The sequence below is a fragment of the Leopardus geoffroyi genome, chromosome C2 (genome assembly GCF_018350155.1).
Source record: "Leopardus geoffroyi isolate Oge1 chromosome C2, O.geoffroyi_Oge1_pat1.0, whole genome shotgun sequence".
Lineage (NCBI taxonomy): Eukaryota > Metazoa > Chordata > Mammalia > Carnivora > Felidae > Leopardus > Leopardus geoffroyi.
The window spans coordinates 98,345,521-98,361,023 of record NC_059333.1 but is presented as its reverse complement, the minus strand read 5'-3'; the positions used below and the strand labels follow the sequence as shown (position 1 = coordinate 98,361,023).

The window sequence follows — 15,503 nt, the reverse complement described above, 5'->3', positions numbered from 1 at the left end:
GTTGGAATTGCAAACTACTTCAAGCTAGCACAGTTCACAGGGTCTAACAGATGTTTAGCATCACTATGTTCCCTTAGATGTTTAACATAACTCATGGCACCCATCTGAGTTTGCTGTGGGGACGCAGGGTGCCTAGGCACATAGCTTAGGAATTATAGTCTTAGTATCTTCTGGCTCAAATCCTAATTAAGCTACTTACTTTTAATTTTAAATGCCTTAAATCTACCCAATTCTTCTGACTGACAAAATAAACAGATCTATGCTTAAACTGGTGACTTTATCTATCTATACCTTCAGGTCTGCCCCAGAATACAACCTTGAATTCTATGGTTGTCCAATTTTTATAAAGAACCCAACTATGACAGGAAACTATCCTCAAAGGCAGTAACATCCACTCTTGTGATTCAGTGGTTCTCAACAGCAAAACCTATCAGAACTTTCCAAGAGGAAAAAGAACCAAGGAGAACAGGTATCTTAAAAGATAGTATTTATTAGTATTTCATCTTGGGAGAAACTATTTTAATCCTTCTTCTTGTGATAATAATAAAAATAAATATTAAACCTATCAAGATAGATGACACTGTGTTGTGGTCAAAGAACTGGAAACATAGGCATATATATTATGGATATTAATAGGGATATATGGGTGAGTGAGGCTTTTAAAATCTTTTTCAGGGGCGCCTGGGTGGCTCAGTCGGTTAAGCATCCGACTCTTGATTTGGGCTCAAATCTTGCAGTTTGTAAGTATGAGCTCTGCATGGGGCTCCGCACTGTCAGTGTGGAGCTTGCTCAGGATTCTCTCTCCCTCTCTCGCTCTCTCAAAATTAATAAACTTAAAACTGTCAAGTAAGTTCTAGTTTTAAAAACACAAAATCTTCATCTTTTTAATGCATGCCCTTTTAATTCCATTTGAAATTTAACAAATTAAATTTGCTCAGTTGATTAAGCATCTGACTTTGACTCAGGTCATGATCTCAAAGTTCTTGAGTTCAAGCCCCTCCTCGGGCTCTGTGCTGCCAGCTCAGAGCCTGGAGCCTGCTTCGGATTCTTTGTCTCCCTCTCTCTGCTCCTTCCCCTGCCCCTCCCCACTCACAATGACGGTCTTTCTCTCTCAAAAATGAATAAACATTTAAAACATTAACAAATTAAATATGATAATAATGATAAAATCAAGGCAAACTAATTTGTTTTCCTCTCAAAATAACTTCCACTTCCCCCAATTAAGAATCAGTGCCAAGGCTAATAAAATTTATCCATATGGTAAACCAGATCTATCAAAACCACATACTTTAAACACAGTTTAAATTGTACTTTAGTGTTAAAACATCAGATTATATATAAGTATATTAAAAGAAAAAGCTTAACGAAATTATTTTGTCTCTTTTAGAAATAACATTGAGGATATCATCTACTACTTCAGACAGAGTCCTCTTTATGATGAGCAGGAGAAATTTCTCTGTTCTTGCTATCAGAAAAGCTGAAAAACGGACTTTTGCCTTATCAATACTATATTGTTTTTTTTTTTTTTTTTTTACATTTATTTATTTTTGAGAGATAGAGTGAGACAAAGTGAGAGTGGGGGAGGGGCAGGGAGAGGGGGAGACACAGAATCTGAAGCGGGCTCCAGGCTCTGAGCTGTCAGCACAGAGCCCGAGGAGGGGCTCGAACCCACAGACTGTGAGATCATGACCTGAGCTGAAGTCGGACGCTCAACCGACTGAGCCACCCAGGCGCCCCTCAATACTAAATTGCGAAATAAGTTGCCTTTCCTTCCCTTCTTTGGCCACATTGAAAATAGTTAGAAAGTCAGCTTAAAACAGTTTCCATCATGCCTTCCTAATGACTAAATATGCCATTCCAAAACCACAGCAAACTCAAAGAAAAAAAGAAACACAACACTGATGGTGTTACTTGATTCATTTTCTTCATTAACGCAATGATTTGTCAGAACATATTTTAATTAAGCTACTACGTATACATATACAGGCAGTGCATTTTAGAGTATTAATCACATCAAAATAGCTCTAATCTAATACATACAATGTAAATTCTTATGGTGAGGGAGGAGAGATGTCTAGTGACATAGTCTATGCTACCAGTTAAGAGTGGTATTGATAAACTAATCTTTGCCATAAAAAGAAATCAAGCTGGATGGCATTATGGTTTTACTCAAATAAAACTTAACTATACATTTTTTTCTAGATTTAAACATTAAAATACTTTACCTGAAATATAAGTTATCTTAGCTACAGACAGAAACAAATACACACAAAGTAAATAAAAATGAAAGATTTGGGCACCCTGATATATACCGGGAAAGGAAGGGGGATGAATAAAGTTTTATATGAAAGACTGCACCCAATATGTAGAATAGGGATGTCCAACAGAAATGTAACTCAAGCAACAAATGTCATTCATTATAATTTTAAATTTCCTAGTGGCCACATTAGAAAAGTAAAAAGAAACACATGAAATCATTTTAGGAGTACAACCAAAATATTACCATTTCAGTATGTAGTTACTATAAAATACTTATTGCTGAGTTATTTTACATTCTTTTTCTTGTACTAAGTCTTCAAAATCTGGTGTATATTTTATACTTGGGAGTACAACTCAATTTGAACCAACCATATTTTAAGTATTCAACAGCAACACGTGGCTAGTAATTATTAAATAGTACGTGGCTAGTAATTATTAAAGGTCTCCAAATCTGGAGACAATGAAAAAGTTGACTCTAAGTGACTCGACCGTATAAGGAAAAGGTATCCTTAATCTGACCTACACACAGTTCTTATTTTCCCATCAAAAATACTGTTTTATACTAAGGTTCTGTAAGTAAGCAATATGAAAAACATATTTTCAAATTATAATTTTACAAAAAGCTTTTTTTTTTTTATATTTTTGAGAAAGAGAGAGAGAGAGAGAGAGAGAGAAAGGGAGAGACCACGACCGAGCAGGGGAGGGGCAGAGAGTGAGGGAGACCGAGAAACCGAAGCAGGCTCCAGGTTCCAAGTTGTCAGTGCAGAGCCCGATGCAGGGCTTGAACCCGCGAACTGTGAGATCATGACCTGAGCCAGTCTGTCGCCCAACTAACTGAGTCATCAAAAGGTTTTTATCAAGTCAAATAACAGGAAAAGAAATTGAAAATATACTCTAAAGCTAAAGAGAAGAGACTCCAAAGAACTTAGTTTCAAAAGCATAAAAGTGATAAGAAGATGAATGCTAAGGAAACAGCATTTGTGTCAATTCACTTTTTGGAAGTGTTTTAAGCTTTAAAGAGTACACTAAAACAGACCTGAGATAGCCTAGAGGGTTTCACTAGAAGGAAATAAAGTGGCAATTATCACATGATATTCAGATTTATACATAACATACATTTTAATCATAATAAATTATGTGCACCTCACCTTAATGAAAGCTGCTCTCAGTGTCTGAGCTGCAGACAGGTTTACTCGTTCTAGCTGTAATAAAAATTTTAAATCACTGTTAATATCAATTTTCTTAGAAAAAGCACATTTCTGATATTCCACTCTATAGTAATCACACTGATACATCCATCATTTGATTAACAAAAACACTTGCTAATTATTCTAAATCACCATAATTCTTCAAATACACAGGCTATCTAAAATTTTCATTAGAGACCATGAGAAATTAAGGAATATATAGGAGTTTTTCACTGCGAAAAAAAGAGAAGAAAAACACACTGGGGGCACCTGAGTGGCTCAGTTGGTTGAACTTCTGACTCTTGATTTTGAGTCAGGTCATGAACTCAGGGTCGTGAGATCAAGTCCAGCATAGGGCTCCCTGCTGGGCATGGAGCCTGCTTAGGATTCTTTCTCCCTCTCCCTGCTCTCTCTCAAAATAACAAAAACAAAAACGAAAAAACGAAGACAAGCTCTACTTTAAAAGTAGATTTAAAATAAGCATAGAATACAAAATAATATTAAGTCTCTACAGAAAGAATAAACATATTTACTTCAATTATTGAAAATGGGATTCAAGATCAATTCTCAATAGTCTATTGCAAGTACATGGTAAGTTGGGTGTGCACCGAATATAAAATGATCAATACCAAGAAAACATTTATTTAAGATTCTTTGTATTTTACTCCTTTTTAATTATTTTACAATTCCTCAGCCAGGAATTAAGCTGACGTTAGTATATTTTATTAATTAGAAAATAGCACTGATAAAAGGTTTGATACTAAATAAAGACTGTGGATCATCTGTCTTCTATGTTACCGGGATTAAAAAAAAGGTTACCTATAATACTGTCTCAAAAGTTGAATTCCAAAGCTTTTAATTTTAGTATCAAAATGTGAGGTTTACAATTATGAAAAATAAGTGTCCTTATTATATACTTTATAGAATTCATTTTTCAGTGAGCCAAAAATAAATAAATAAATAAAATTTCATTAAAAACAAAACAAAACAAAACAAAACAAAAAACACCATTTGCTGGGGCACCTGGGTGGCTCAGTCGGTTAAGCATCCGACTTTGGCTCAGGTCATGATCTTGCAGTCTGTCAGTTCAAGCCCCGCATCAAGCTCTGTGCTGACAGCTCAGAGCCTAGAGCCTGCTTTGGATTCTGTGTCTCCTCTCTCTCTGCCCCTTCCATGCTCATGCTCTCTCAATAATAAATAAATGTTAAAAAAAAAAAAAAAAAGCCATTTGTTGAAGAGTTAACTGCTAGACTTAAAATAACTACCTTCGGTTAAATTCATATTCCTTTGGTCTCTAAGGATTGGGCCAATTAACTCAGTAAAACTCAATGTGTATATATATGTGTATATGTGTGTGTGTGTATATTTTTAAGCTTTATATTTAAAAAAATTTATTAATGTCCATATCTGAGAGAGAGTACAAGGGAGGGGGAGGGGCAGAGAGAGGGGGACAGAGGAACTAAAGCAGCTTCGCCCCCACAGCAAGCAGCCCAATATGCAGCTCGAACTCACTAAGACCATGACTTGAGCTGAAGTTGGACCCTCAACTGACCGAGCCACCTAACTATCCTAAAGTATATACTTTTTTTACTGGGGACAATATTAAATGTTCAAAAACAATGTAACTTTTATAGATTTTTATGCAAGTGGAATATTTTTACAAAAACCTTATGAACATAGCATATTTTGCAGTAAATATTCCTTTCAATCCTTGGAGGCAATAAAATGTAACGTTGCCTTTATAAACAATATAAACATACATACATGTATTTAAGGAATGGCCTACACTTTATTTTCTAAACAAGACAGAAATGCCAAGAACCTTATCTCCCTACAAGTTATGCACCTGAAACATAAGGCAAAAATAACAAAATCTGCCAAGATAATACTTTATCTCCAAAAATAAATAACAGACCATTTAATTCAGTATTTAGCTTGGCTTCTACAAATCCTGTAAAACTAACATCGCCGGGAAGATAGAAGGGAACCACATAGGCAAATACAACAAAGAAGCAACTATGTAAGTTTATAAAATTAAAGAAAGTATGCTTCCAAAAATGAAAACTTCTTCCATGGAATTCATTTAATTATAATGAGTACTACTTAAGATTAAAATAACAATACAGCTCTTCTCATCTCAAGTTCTTGTGCAAGGGAGGGAGAGGCAGGCAGACAGGATGAATGTTTTCCACTCTGATAGGAACCATTTCCTTATTTGGGTTTACACCACACTCTGACCTCTTTCAGCAAGTCAAAGGTCTGAGTCAGATGTGTACCTTCAAGTGTCAGCATTATTATCTCTTTCTGTACTGGTTGTTATGTGAAAGGGTCAAGGCAAGTAAAAGAGGCCCAGAAAATTCTGTGAAGAAGTAATAAAAGTACCAAGATAGACATCAGCATCTCTGGATTTCTAGATTAAGTTTACATAAGTATATCTTAGAAAAGAAAAGGAAAAGTCAGGTATATACTAAATCAAATCTGTGAGCTGTGAAGCACCTCACCAGAACTCTGCTGGGAGTCATTTTGGGATACATTATATACCCACACAACTTGTAATAAACCCACTAGGCTTTATTACTCATATGATATCCACATCGCCCAGGGAATACCAGGCATGCAGGCACATATATATTTTTTGAATTGAACTTAATCTCTCATCCATAAATTTATCTAAATTATTCTTGAATCTATTTATAATTTCAGCCTGTAATACTCAGGCAGCAAGATATGTTTTTATCTTCCCGAATAAAAAGTGCTTCCTTTTTAGATCTTTCACTTGTGATAGATGATTTGATTATAAAATCATGTTCATCCTACCTTTCATGACAATGTAAGGTTCTGTTGTATCCTAATGACAATTATCATTACTTAGCACCTGTAATGAACTTTGTTATATACAGTATTTTTATAGAGTATCTCATCCTCACAATCTGTAACTAGCGATCATCATCTCTATTTTAAAAGGCAGAAATTCAGTTTGCATAAATTTACCCAATGTTCAGTAGCTGTAAGTACAGAGGCAGAATTCATAACAGTTCTGTCTGGTTCCAAAACCTATGCACAAGCCACTAATGCTACCCAGCCTCCCTGAATTCACCCTCTGCAGACTGGCAGTCCCCCTATCATTGAACCTCTTCAACTACTTAAGAACTAACAAATTCCTGAGTTTCTACCATGTGTAAGGTCAGTGTAACAGATACAAAGAAATATAGTCCTGGAACCCCAGAGGATCAATTTAAGTAAGCCACTACACAGACACTGATGGGATCACTATCAGTTGAAGGAGGAAAAAAGTCTTTATGAAAGAGAGATCTGAATGGTCCTAAAGAGGGTATCCTCTTAAAATCTTCTTCCTTGGCTATTCTCCCTCTTATGTATTTCTTCAGGTTGGCAACACATGGGGGTGTAAACACTGTATGTAAGTTCAGGACAGAAAAGAATTTCCATTTTGTTTCCAATGCTTTCATTAATTAGCCCAGTTGCTTTTTCTAGCTTTTGAGATAACAGTTGTTGGCTAGGGTATCTTTAATGAGCCAACATCCATCATTTCTTAGCTGTAATTGATAGTGCACACACCACATTTTGAATTCTAAGGAGGAGGAAAATATGATTACACCTTGATTAATGGCTATCTATCTGGACAAGGAGGGACTTTCCTTGGGGCTCAGCCATGTAGGAATTCCATGTCACCAGTAAAAGGGTAAAGGAAAAAAAAAATGAGCACGAGAGAAAGGGGCACATAATATCTCATTTCACCAAAAACATAAGGACAAGTGCCTCAAGTCCTACCTAGAGGGTTATGATAGATAGGATGGGTGAAGCTAACAGCAAGGCTCACCTCACATCCTGCCTACTCTCAGTTTTGTGAGCTCCTCCTGGAACTTATTTTTGATAGCTTCTGAGAGCACTTAGTACTAACTGCAAACTTTGCTTTAGAATGTTCATGAAAATATTTCAAAAGGTTACACATAATTTTGATTCCATAGAGAGCTCATTTATTACATTGGTCCCTCCAAAAGTTATTAGTTCTTTCCTATACTTCCTTTTCTACTTATCAACCCAGTCTCTTACACCCATAATTAAAAAGAAAAAATCCATTTAACCCTTTGGTTGCTCAAGTTTTACAGGTCTTGCATAAGACTTTTTTTCTTTTTTTAAATTTTGCTTCCTCAAAATCAAGCATGATTTCCCCCATGCTGACATCTTTCTCCCTTCCCCACAAAGACTACTGATCCTATTCTTTAAGGAACCAAACAGGGCCAGGACATCAGTATAAAAGGTACACTTCTTATGACTCAAATGAAAATGAGGTGAACCAGGTCAAAAAAAGAAAACAAACAAACAAACAAAAAACCAAACCCTAGGACAAAAGTAGATAGAATCAAGAGGCCACCTACTAACTTCTGTGCTGCCACACAGAAGACAAATGCAGTCATGTGTTTTACACATAATAAATGCAGTTAACCGTTTCTAAATTGATCCATTCCTGGGGTTGCCAAGTTGTCCAGCAAAAAAGGTAAGCAGAGCCACCTAACTTTTACAAAAATGTCTCCTTAAGAATGGTCTACAGAAAATTACATGAAAGATTCCTGAATAACAGCTAATACTTCACTGCATGCTTGGTACTATTCTTAGCACTACAATGTTTGAAGTCATTTACTTCACAGAGTTATGAAAAATAAACATTTTACTGGTTATCATTATCTTATAAATAATAAAAGAAGATAAGATTATACAGGCTAAGTAAGAGGCAGAACGGTAATTCTTATGCACGATATCAAGTATGGTCACCTCTGGATGGTGGGATTTCAGGTAAAACCCAGGTCTTCACTGTCGAGATGTTTACCATGCTCAAATTTTGGAGTTTGATTTTTTTTCTTCCAATTAAAAAAAATTATACTTCACCTTAAAACAATTCCTCTACAAAGTCATAGGAAGGGGTGCCTAGGTGGCTCAATCGGTTAAGCAACCAACTTAACGCTCAGGTCATCATCTTGCGGTTCGTGAGTTCGGGCCCCATGTCGGGCTCTGTGCTGACAGCTCGGAGCCTGGGGCTTGCTTCAGATTCTGTGTCTCCCTCTCTCTCTGTCCCTCCCCTGCTAGCACTTTGACTCTCTGTCTCTCTGTCTCTCAAAAATAAATAAACATTAAAAAAATTTAAAAAAATAAAATAATAAAATAAAAAGTCAAAGGAAAAAATGATACATGGTGTATCTTTTCCTGGAATGAAGAACTGAACTATACCTCTCTCCTCCTCCATACACAAAAATCAGTAGACAGTGATACAGTACCTGAGATTCTAAGACTTGTCATGAGGCTTCTATAAACTCATTATTTCATAATGCAACCAGGAGACCGATTACACAGTACATTTACAACACATGCAATATACTTGGGACTCTGAACTCTGCAGCAGCTGATTAAATAAGAAGCCTACTCCTTTCTCAGCGGTCTTGGCATAGCTTCATTAAGTTTAGCAAGCATCAAACTCCCAGAATACCATAAATAACTTTGCTTTGTGAGCTGGAGTAACAGTATTAAAATTTCCCAGGTGTAAGGATGTCCTACTATCTAAAACTCTGTTCTACAAGATGACTTCCAGATTACCACTGTCACTACTACGGATGTAATGTCAAGGTGAGAATGCATCAGCTTTTAAACTTACAGTACACTGTGGACAAGATTAAGTGCAGCTTTTAGCTTCAGAGGAAAACATTCATCTCTACTCTGATACTATTTTCTATAAGATTAATTCGACAACCATTTTATCTTTAAATCCTCATAGCACAGAAAAACAGAGCCAAACTAGATTCTAATTTTCCCATTAGTAGACTTGTGGAAAAATCTATGTTTGAACGATAGTTAAATATTAATGTTTAACTGATTAGGTATCTTATTTAGGATGTTACGTTAATATACTGGAACGTCAGAGAACAATGCCAGTATTGTATTCTTTCCAACCAAACACTGCACATTTAAAGGCACAATTATTTTATGCCGTTCCTAAATCAAGCCCCAGATTTCATTCATATCTCTCTCAGAGAGGAGACCTACTACCACTATTTCTAAAAGACTTTATTTCTGAATACTTGGTTTTTTTTTAAATTTTTTAATGTTTATTTTTGAGAGAGACAGAGATGGAGTGTGAGCAGGGGAGGGGCAGAGAGAAAGGGAGACAGAATCCGGAACAGGCTCCAGGCTCCGAGCTGTCAGCACAGAGCCCGACGCGGGGATCGAACTCACAAACCGTAAGATCATGACCCGAGTTGCAGTCGGACGCTCAACCGACTGAGCCACCCAGGCGCCCCTCTGAATACTTGTGTTTAAATAACATGACAAATAATTTTTATACAAAGTTGATACCATGGTGTTAGATCATAAATTCGAGAACTAGACCCTGACAATTTGATATAGTATCTCTCAGTCGGCTACCTCCTGCCATTTCATTTTCAAATTCAGTTCTAACAACTAATTCTTGAACCAACTATGAATCATTTGGCAACATGTTCTAATTCTGGGCCCATTAACCCACATATTTTTTCAGATATCATCTGGCAAGAATCATTGCCTTTATTTCTGGAAAAGATTTACCAGTCCATTCATAGCCATTTCTTTTTCTTTCAAATTAATTTTTCCTACACATGAATAAATTAGAAAAGATGGATCAGTATCAATCCCAATAGTGCATTTTACCAGAATCTCATATCCTATGTAACTATTTTCCAAAGTGAAGATTCAAATAAAATCCATTTTCCATATTGTTAGAAAAAAAAGCTTCTCGAATTCCTCTTCACTAACTAGAGAGTCAAACAGAAGCTCTACAATACACATTGCCCTTCCTTCAAGTAAAGACTCAAAATACTGGATGAATATAGAAATGCCCCAAAACAACTTGGGCCAAAAGCCTACAGGGGTAGCTATATAGACCAGGAAAGAGAGAGCACCTCTGGGTAGAAATGCCATACTGCTTCTCGAAGTACCTGAGAAATTAAACACTAAACATCAACAAAGGTTACTCAACAGCTCTCAGTGACTATCTTCTTACCTCCTACATGGTACAAGGATAATTAAATGATGTATCTGCTTAAACATCTGTGCTCCCCACAATTCCTGAGGACAGGTATATTGCCTTTTTCTTCTCTACATCTCTAGGCCCTAGCAGGCTACTCAGCAAATAAATGGTTGACATTTAGTAAATATGTACTAAACAGAACTGAAGCATTTGCTTCTAACAATAACTGTAGTCTTGTAATAAATGGTAGGTATTAGAACAAAATGGTGGACTTACTGGAGTGTTGGCTATACTTGCAGAGATGGGTATAACCAGACCTAAAAGAGTACCTCCATTGCTACCATGGTACCAGTGTAATAGGGACATGTTTTTCAAAAGATGCCTCCTATTGCTTCCTCTTTAGTAACAAAACTTCTAAATTTCCCAACATCCTTTGCAGGTAGGTGTGGTCATAAGACTAAGTCCTTGCCAATGAGATGTAAATGGAAGTCTTGTACAGGAATTCCAAAAAGGTTACTTTAAGGAAGCTGAATCAGCTAGAAAAAACACCTCACCCCCTGCTCCATTTTTTTTGTACCTTCCAGACAACTTAGAACATGATGAATGGAGAATCAGCAGCCCAAGCACTATGATACTGAGTCATAATACTAGCACTGGACCACTTACTGCCACAGTTTTTTCTGCAAGAGAAATAACTTGTATCCAAGCCACTGTTTTTGAGTTTTCTTTTATCCTCACTGAACATAACACTATTTGACGAATAGCAGTTGGAATTCCAAAGTGTATGTCTGAAATGGCAACTATGTCTGTGGTTTCCAAGTTGAAGAGGATGAATCGTTCTCTGTTGTCCCTAAGACTTAAGACCATAAGTGCATCAAATAAAGTGCATGCATACTGCATGATCAATAAAACTAATAATATGGGAGAAATGGCTTTGAAACCCAGAATCTTACTCTAATACTTTACAAAAAGGAATAAAAAGTCCATGGAAATGGTGAGGGTTTCCAGGTTACAGTAGCAACAAGGTTAATGCTGTTGACAGCTTTATAATTAATTAAGTGCAAAAAACCCCACAACAACCCAAAACAAACAACAACAACAACAAAACACCTGAATTAAATGGACAGAAAGGCTGAAGCCACTAAATTTAGAGTCCTAGCTCTTAGTCCTAGGTAATTTCAGGAACGCAATTTTATGTAATAGGAACTTGGCTCACGATTAAAAGGAAGGGTGATTAAATTATCTGTAAGGAACTTCCAGCTCTGTAATTCTCTACAAATCTTAGCATATTAATATTAAATTAAAAGAAAAAGTGCAAATGTACTATTATTAACTCCTAGAAAATTCCTCAAATAAAAAAGCAACTACACCTGCTCTAGATACTAAAGCAATGGTATCTTCCCTTTATTAGTAGAAATGTTTTAACACTACTAACTAGAATTCATCAGGATATTTTTGTGCCTGTTCTTCTGCTACCTAAAATGTGCTTATCCCCAACTCTTCAACTGTCTAACCCTTTTATTTATCTCTTTTCTATCATAGTGTATAGGTCTCATCTTCATTGAGGCTGGTCCTGACCCCTAAAGCAGGTCCCACCTGCTAGGTAACAACAGGTTTTTTTTTTGTTGTTTTTTTGTTTTTGTAAACCTTCACAGCACTTACCACAACTTCCCATTTATATAATTACTTGCATTGTTTTGTTCACTATTTGTCTTTCCCTCTATAGTGAAACTTCCAGATGGGAAGCAAGATATCTAGGTTTTTTCTTCCCCCACTTTTTTTTTTTTTTAAATTTCTTTTTAACGTTTATTTCTGAGAGAGACAGAGCATGAGCAAGGGAGGGGCAGAGAGAGAGGGAGACACAGAATCTGAAGCAGGCTCCAGGCTCCGAGCTGTCAGCACAGAGCCCTATGCGGGGCCCGAACTCACAGATCGTGAGATCATGACCTGAGCCAAAGTCGGATGCTTAACCAACTGAGCTATCCAGGTGCCCCGTTCCCTCTATTTTATGTCCAGTCCTGGTACAATGTCTAACACATAGATGAAACTCATTTATGCACTTGTTACATGAAGGAATAAATGAGTAAATGAAGCAGGCATCAAGAATTGCAGAGACCATATGAGGAAATGTTGACCGACTTACCTCATTAAACACAGGATACATGACTGCATAGAGGGGCATAGAAACCATGGAAGTGGTCTCAGCTTCATTCTTCATCTCTTCCATTGTCATCCTCATTCAAAAGCCAACTACAGTAGAAAAGGCAGTGCTAAAATGCAGAGGAATCTTCATTCACTGCAGTATTTCTTCTCTTTTTTGTGATAAAATAGGGCACAAAACATATACTGACCTGTTTAAAAGGGAAGAATGAACACAGGTTTACTATACAAACACCAGTAACTTGCTTTCCCAGTCCCTATCTTATGAACAACTGATTTGTTAATATATCTTACTTATGAAGGTATCCCAGATCTGTGAGACATCTCTTCCTCCTCAGACTCGAGAATTTGCCCTTTCTTACAACAAATTTCCCTTATTAGGTACTAATTCACAAAGCTGTGATTCAGGAACCCACTCATCTTCAACTGAGACAGTGCTTTCTGAAGCACCATGGAATAATCATGCATCTAATTCCACTACATACAATCAAAAAAGTTAATACAAGGAAGTACCAACAAAATACATAATTATAACATTTATATGTAATATAAAGCTGTAACTATAGAGAACCACATTAACGAACTAAGAATAAGGAATTAAGGTGTTTAGATTAAAATATTTTTTTGCTAGTAGTTCATTGATTTTGTCACCTAAACACAGCCAAGCACCAGAGATTTAAGACAAATCTTAAAACTGGGAAAATTCTATCAAATGTGGTCTATTTGGGGGGAAAATGTTTATTTAATTTTGCTAGTGGTACTTTTCATATCTTGGTCCCCAAATCTGGCACAAAAACTTAAATACAGAGATCCACAGACCCTGATAGCTTGGAATTAAAATACTGAGGAGCACCTGGGTGGCTCAGGTGGTTAAGCATCTGAATTCAGCTCAGGTCCTGATCTCACAGCTTATGAGTTTGAGCCCAGAGACAGGCCTTGTGCTGACAGCTCAGAGCCTGGAGCTTGCTTCAGATTCTCTGTCTCCCTCTCTCTCTGCCCCTCCCCTGCTCACACTCTGTCTCTCAAAAATTGATAAACATTGAAAAAATAAAAAATAAATAAAATAAAATACTGAGAATTTGGGGTGCCTGGGTAGCTCCGTTGGTTGGGCATCCAACTCTTGGTTTCGGTCACGATCCCATGGTTTCATGAGCGCAAGCCCTGCATTGAGCTCCATGCTGACAGTGCGGAGCCTGCTTGGGATTCTCTGTCTCTCTCAAAATAAATAAAAACTTTAAGAATTTAACAATCTAAGAGGGAAATTTTGCCTTGAAGAGCTGAGGAAATATATTGGTTTTTAAGAGAAAGCAACTGTATTTATTTTCTTTGCTAGGCTAAAAAATGAGCCTAAGTGTAAAATGAAAGAGTAATATTAGTGGCATATTTTAAACAATATATATTAATATATATTTAAAAGCCATCAGTTTTGAATAATTTCTACCATTTACAAAGCATTTTCAGATTATAAAATATTTTTCACATGCTTTTAGTCTTCACAATGTAACTAACTTACCTTACAGCCTGCCATTCTAATTTTATAGATGGAAAAGCAGGTTCTGAGATGGTAAATGACTTGACCAAGAACACACATGCAGGGGCACAAGACTTAATCATAATACTTTCAATCCAGATCTGATAATTCCACATAAAAGAACTAAGTTTGAGCAGGAAACAAAGAACCTCAGCTCATCTACCCAGGAAAATGCCCAGAAGTTATTCATTCACTGAAAAATGTATGTTTAGCACCTACTGTGTATAAGATGCAGTAGGGAGTGATCAGGATGTGACCCTAATCATTAAAAACTCATCTGGGCCAGACTGTGGAAGACCTAAGCAGTTTGAAAAATAAAATCAAAGGCCCGGAGTATGTATAGCTTCAAAAAGCTCTAACAACTTGTCCAATTTGAGAACTGCTTACTATCTATCCTTCCATATCCCTACAAGTGAAGCAGAACGCAACCCCTACTGAAACAGTTTAGTCCCGTTTTTGGTAGTTCTAAACACAGGAAGTTTTTCGTTTTTGAGCTAAAAGCTGCTCCCTGACTTCACAGAACCAAATAACTAAATAAAAATAAAAAGGCTAATTCCTAAGTTTTATCTCATAGGGTAACAGAAAAACATTACCTGATGAGATCATTTATTTAAGCAGACTGCTTTGGTCATACCATTAAAGATAGAACGGAGGAACACAAACTGAAGGGAAAACTTAAAACATCTAGTATATTTATATAAAAGACCAACCAGATCTGAGCAAGTAACAAGAGGAAGTAGGTAAATATCAACTGTGGTCCTGTTGTTTCTATTTAACTACATAAATTTGGTATTCTACTTTTCCACTTTAGAAGTAAATTGTGGGGGCACCTGGGTGGCTCAGTCAGTTACACGTCCAACTCTTGATTTTGACTCAGGTCATGATCTCACAGTTGTTGAGTTCGAACCCTGCGGTTGGGCTCTGCACTGACAGTGTGGAGCCTGCTTGGGATTCTCTCTCTTTCCGTCTCTCCCTGCCCCTCCCCCACTTTCAGGCAGGCTCTCTCAAAATAAATAAATAACATTATAAAAATAAATTGTGAATACTATTTCATATTAAACTTGGAACAAAAAAAGAGGGGCTGAAATGCAAGGATAGTAGTCAAAATGAAAATGATGGACAGTGGATGCACTGTATAGACAGTAATTGAAGGCATCAGTATCAATGAAAAAACAAGTGAGAAATAGCAGAACAGGGCCAACACTTGAAGAGTTACCTCATCACCTATACAGTATTAGACCTAGGACTAAATACAGAGCAGTGAACAAGACAAGACAGTCCCTGACCTCATGGAGCTTATCCAGTGAAAGGAAAGCCAGAAAACAAACAATTAGTATTACAAGGGAGAAGTCAG

The 15,503-nt window shown here is 36.7% G+C and overlaps 1 protein-coding gene across 1 annotated transcript in view; it reads right to left on the bottom strand.

Moving 5' to 3' along the window:
- The window catches only part of PDCD10 (programmed cell death 10), a 47,005-nt gene that overhangs the window by 14,084 nt on the left and 17,418 nt on the right, over nucleotides 1–15,503 (bottom strand). The window contains exons 2-3 of the mRNA XM_045503056.1: nucleotides 12,602–12,809; nucleotides 3,408–3,461 (exon numbers count right to left, since the gene is read on the bottom strand). Coding sequence (XP_045359012.1) covers nucleotides 3,408–3,461; nucleotides 12,602–12,697 — 150 coding nt within the window. The 5' untranslated portion in view covers nucleotides 12,698–12,809. The remainder of the gene's footprint in view (nucleotides 1–3,407; nucleotides 3,462–12,601; nucleotides 12,810–15,503) is intronic.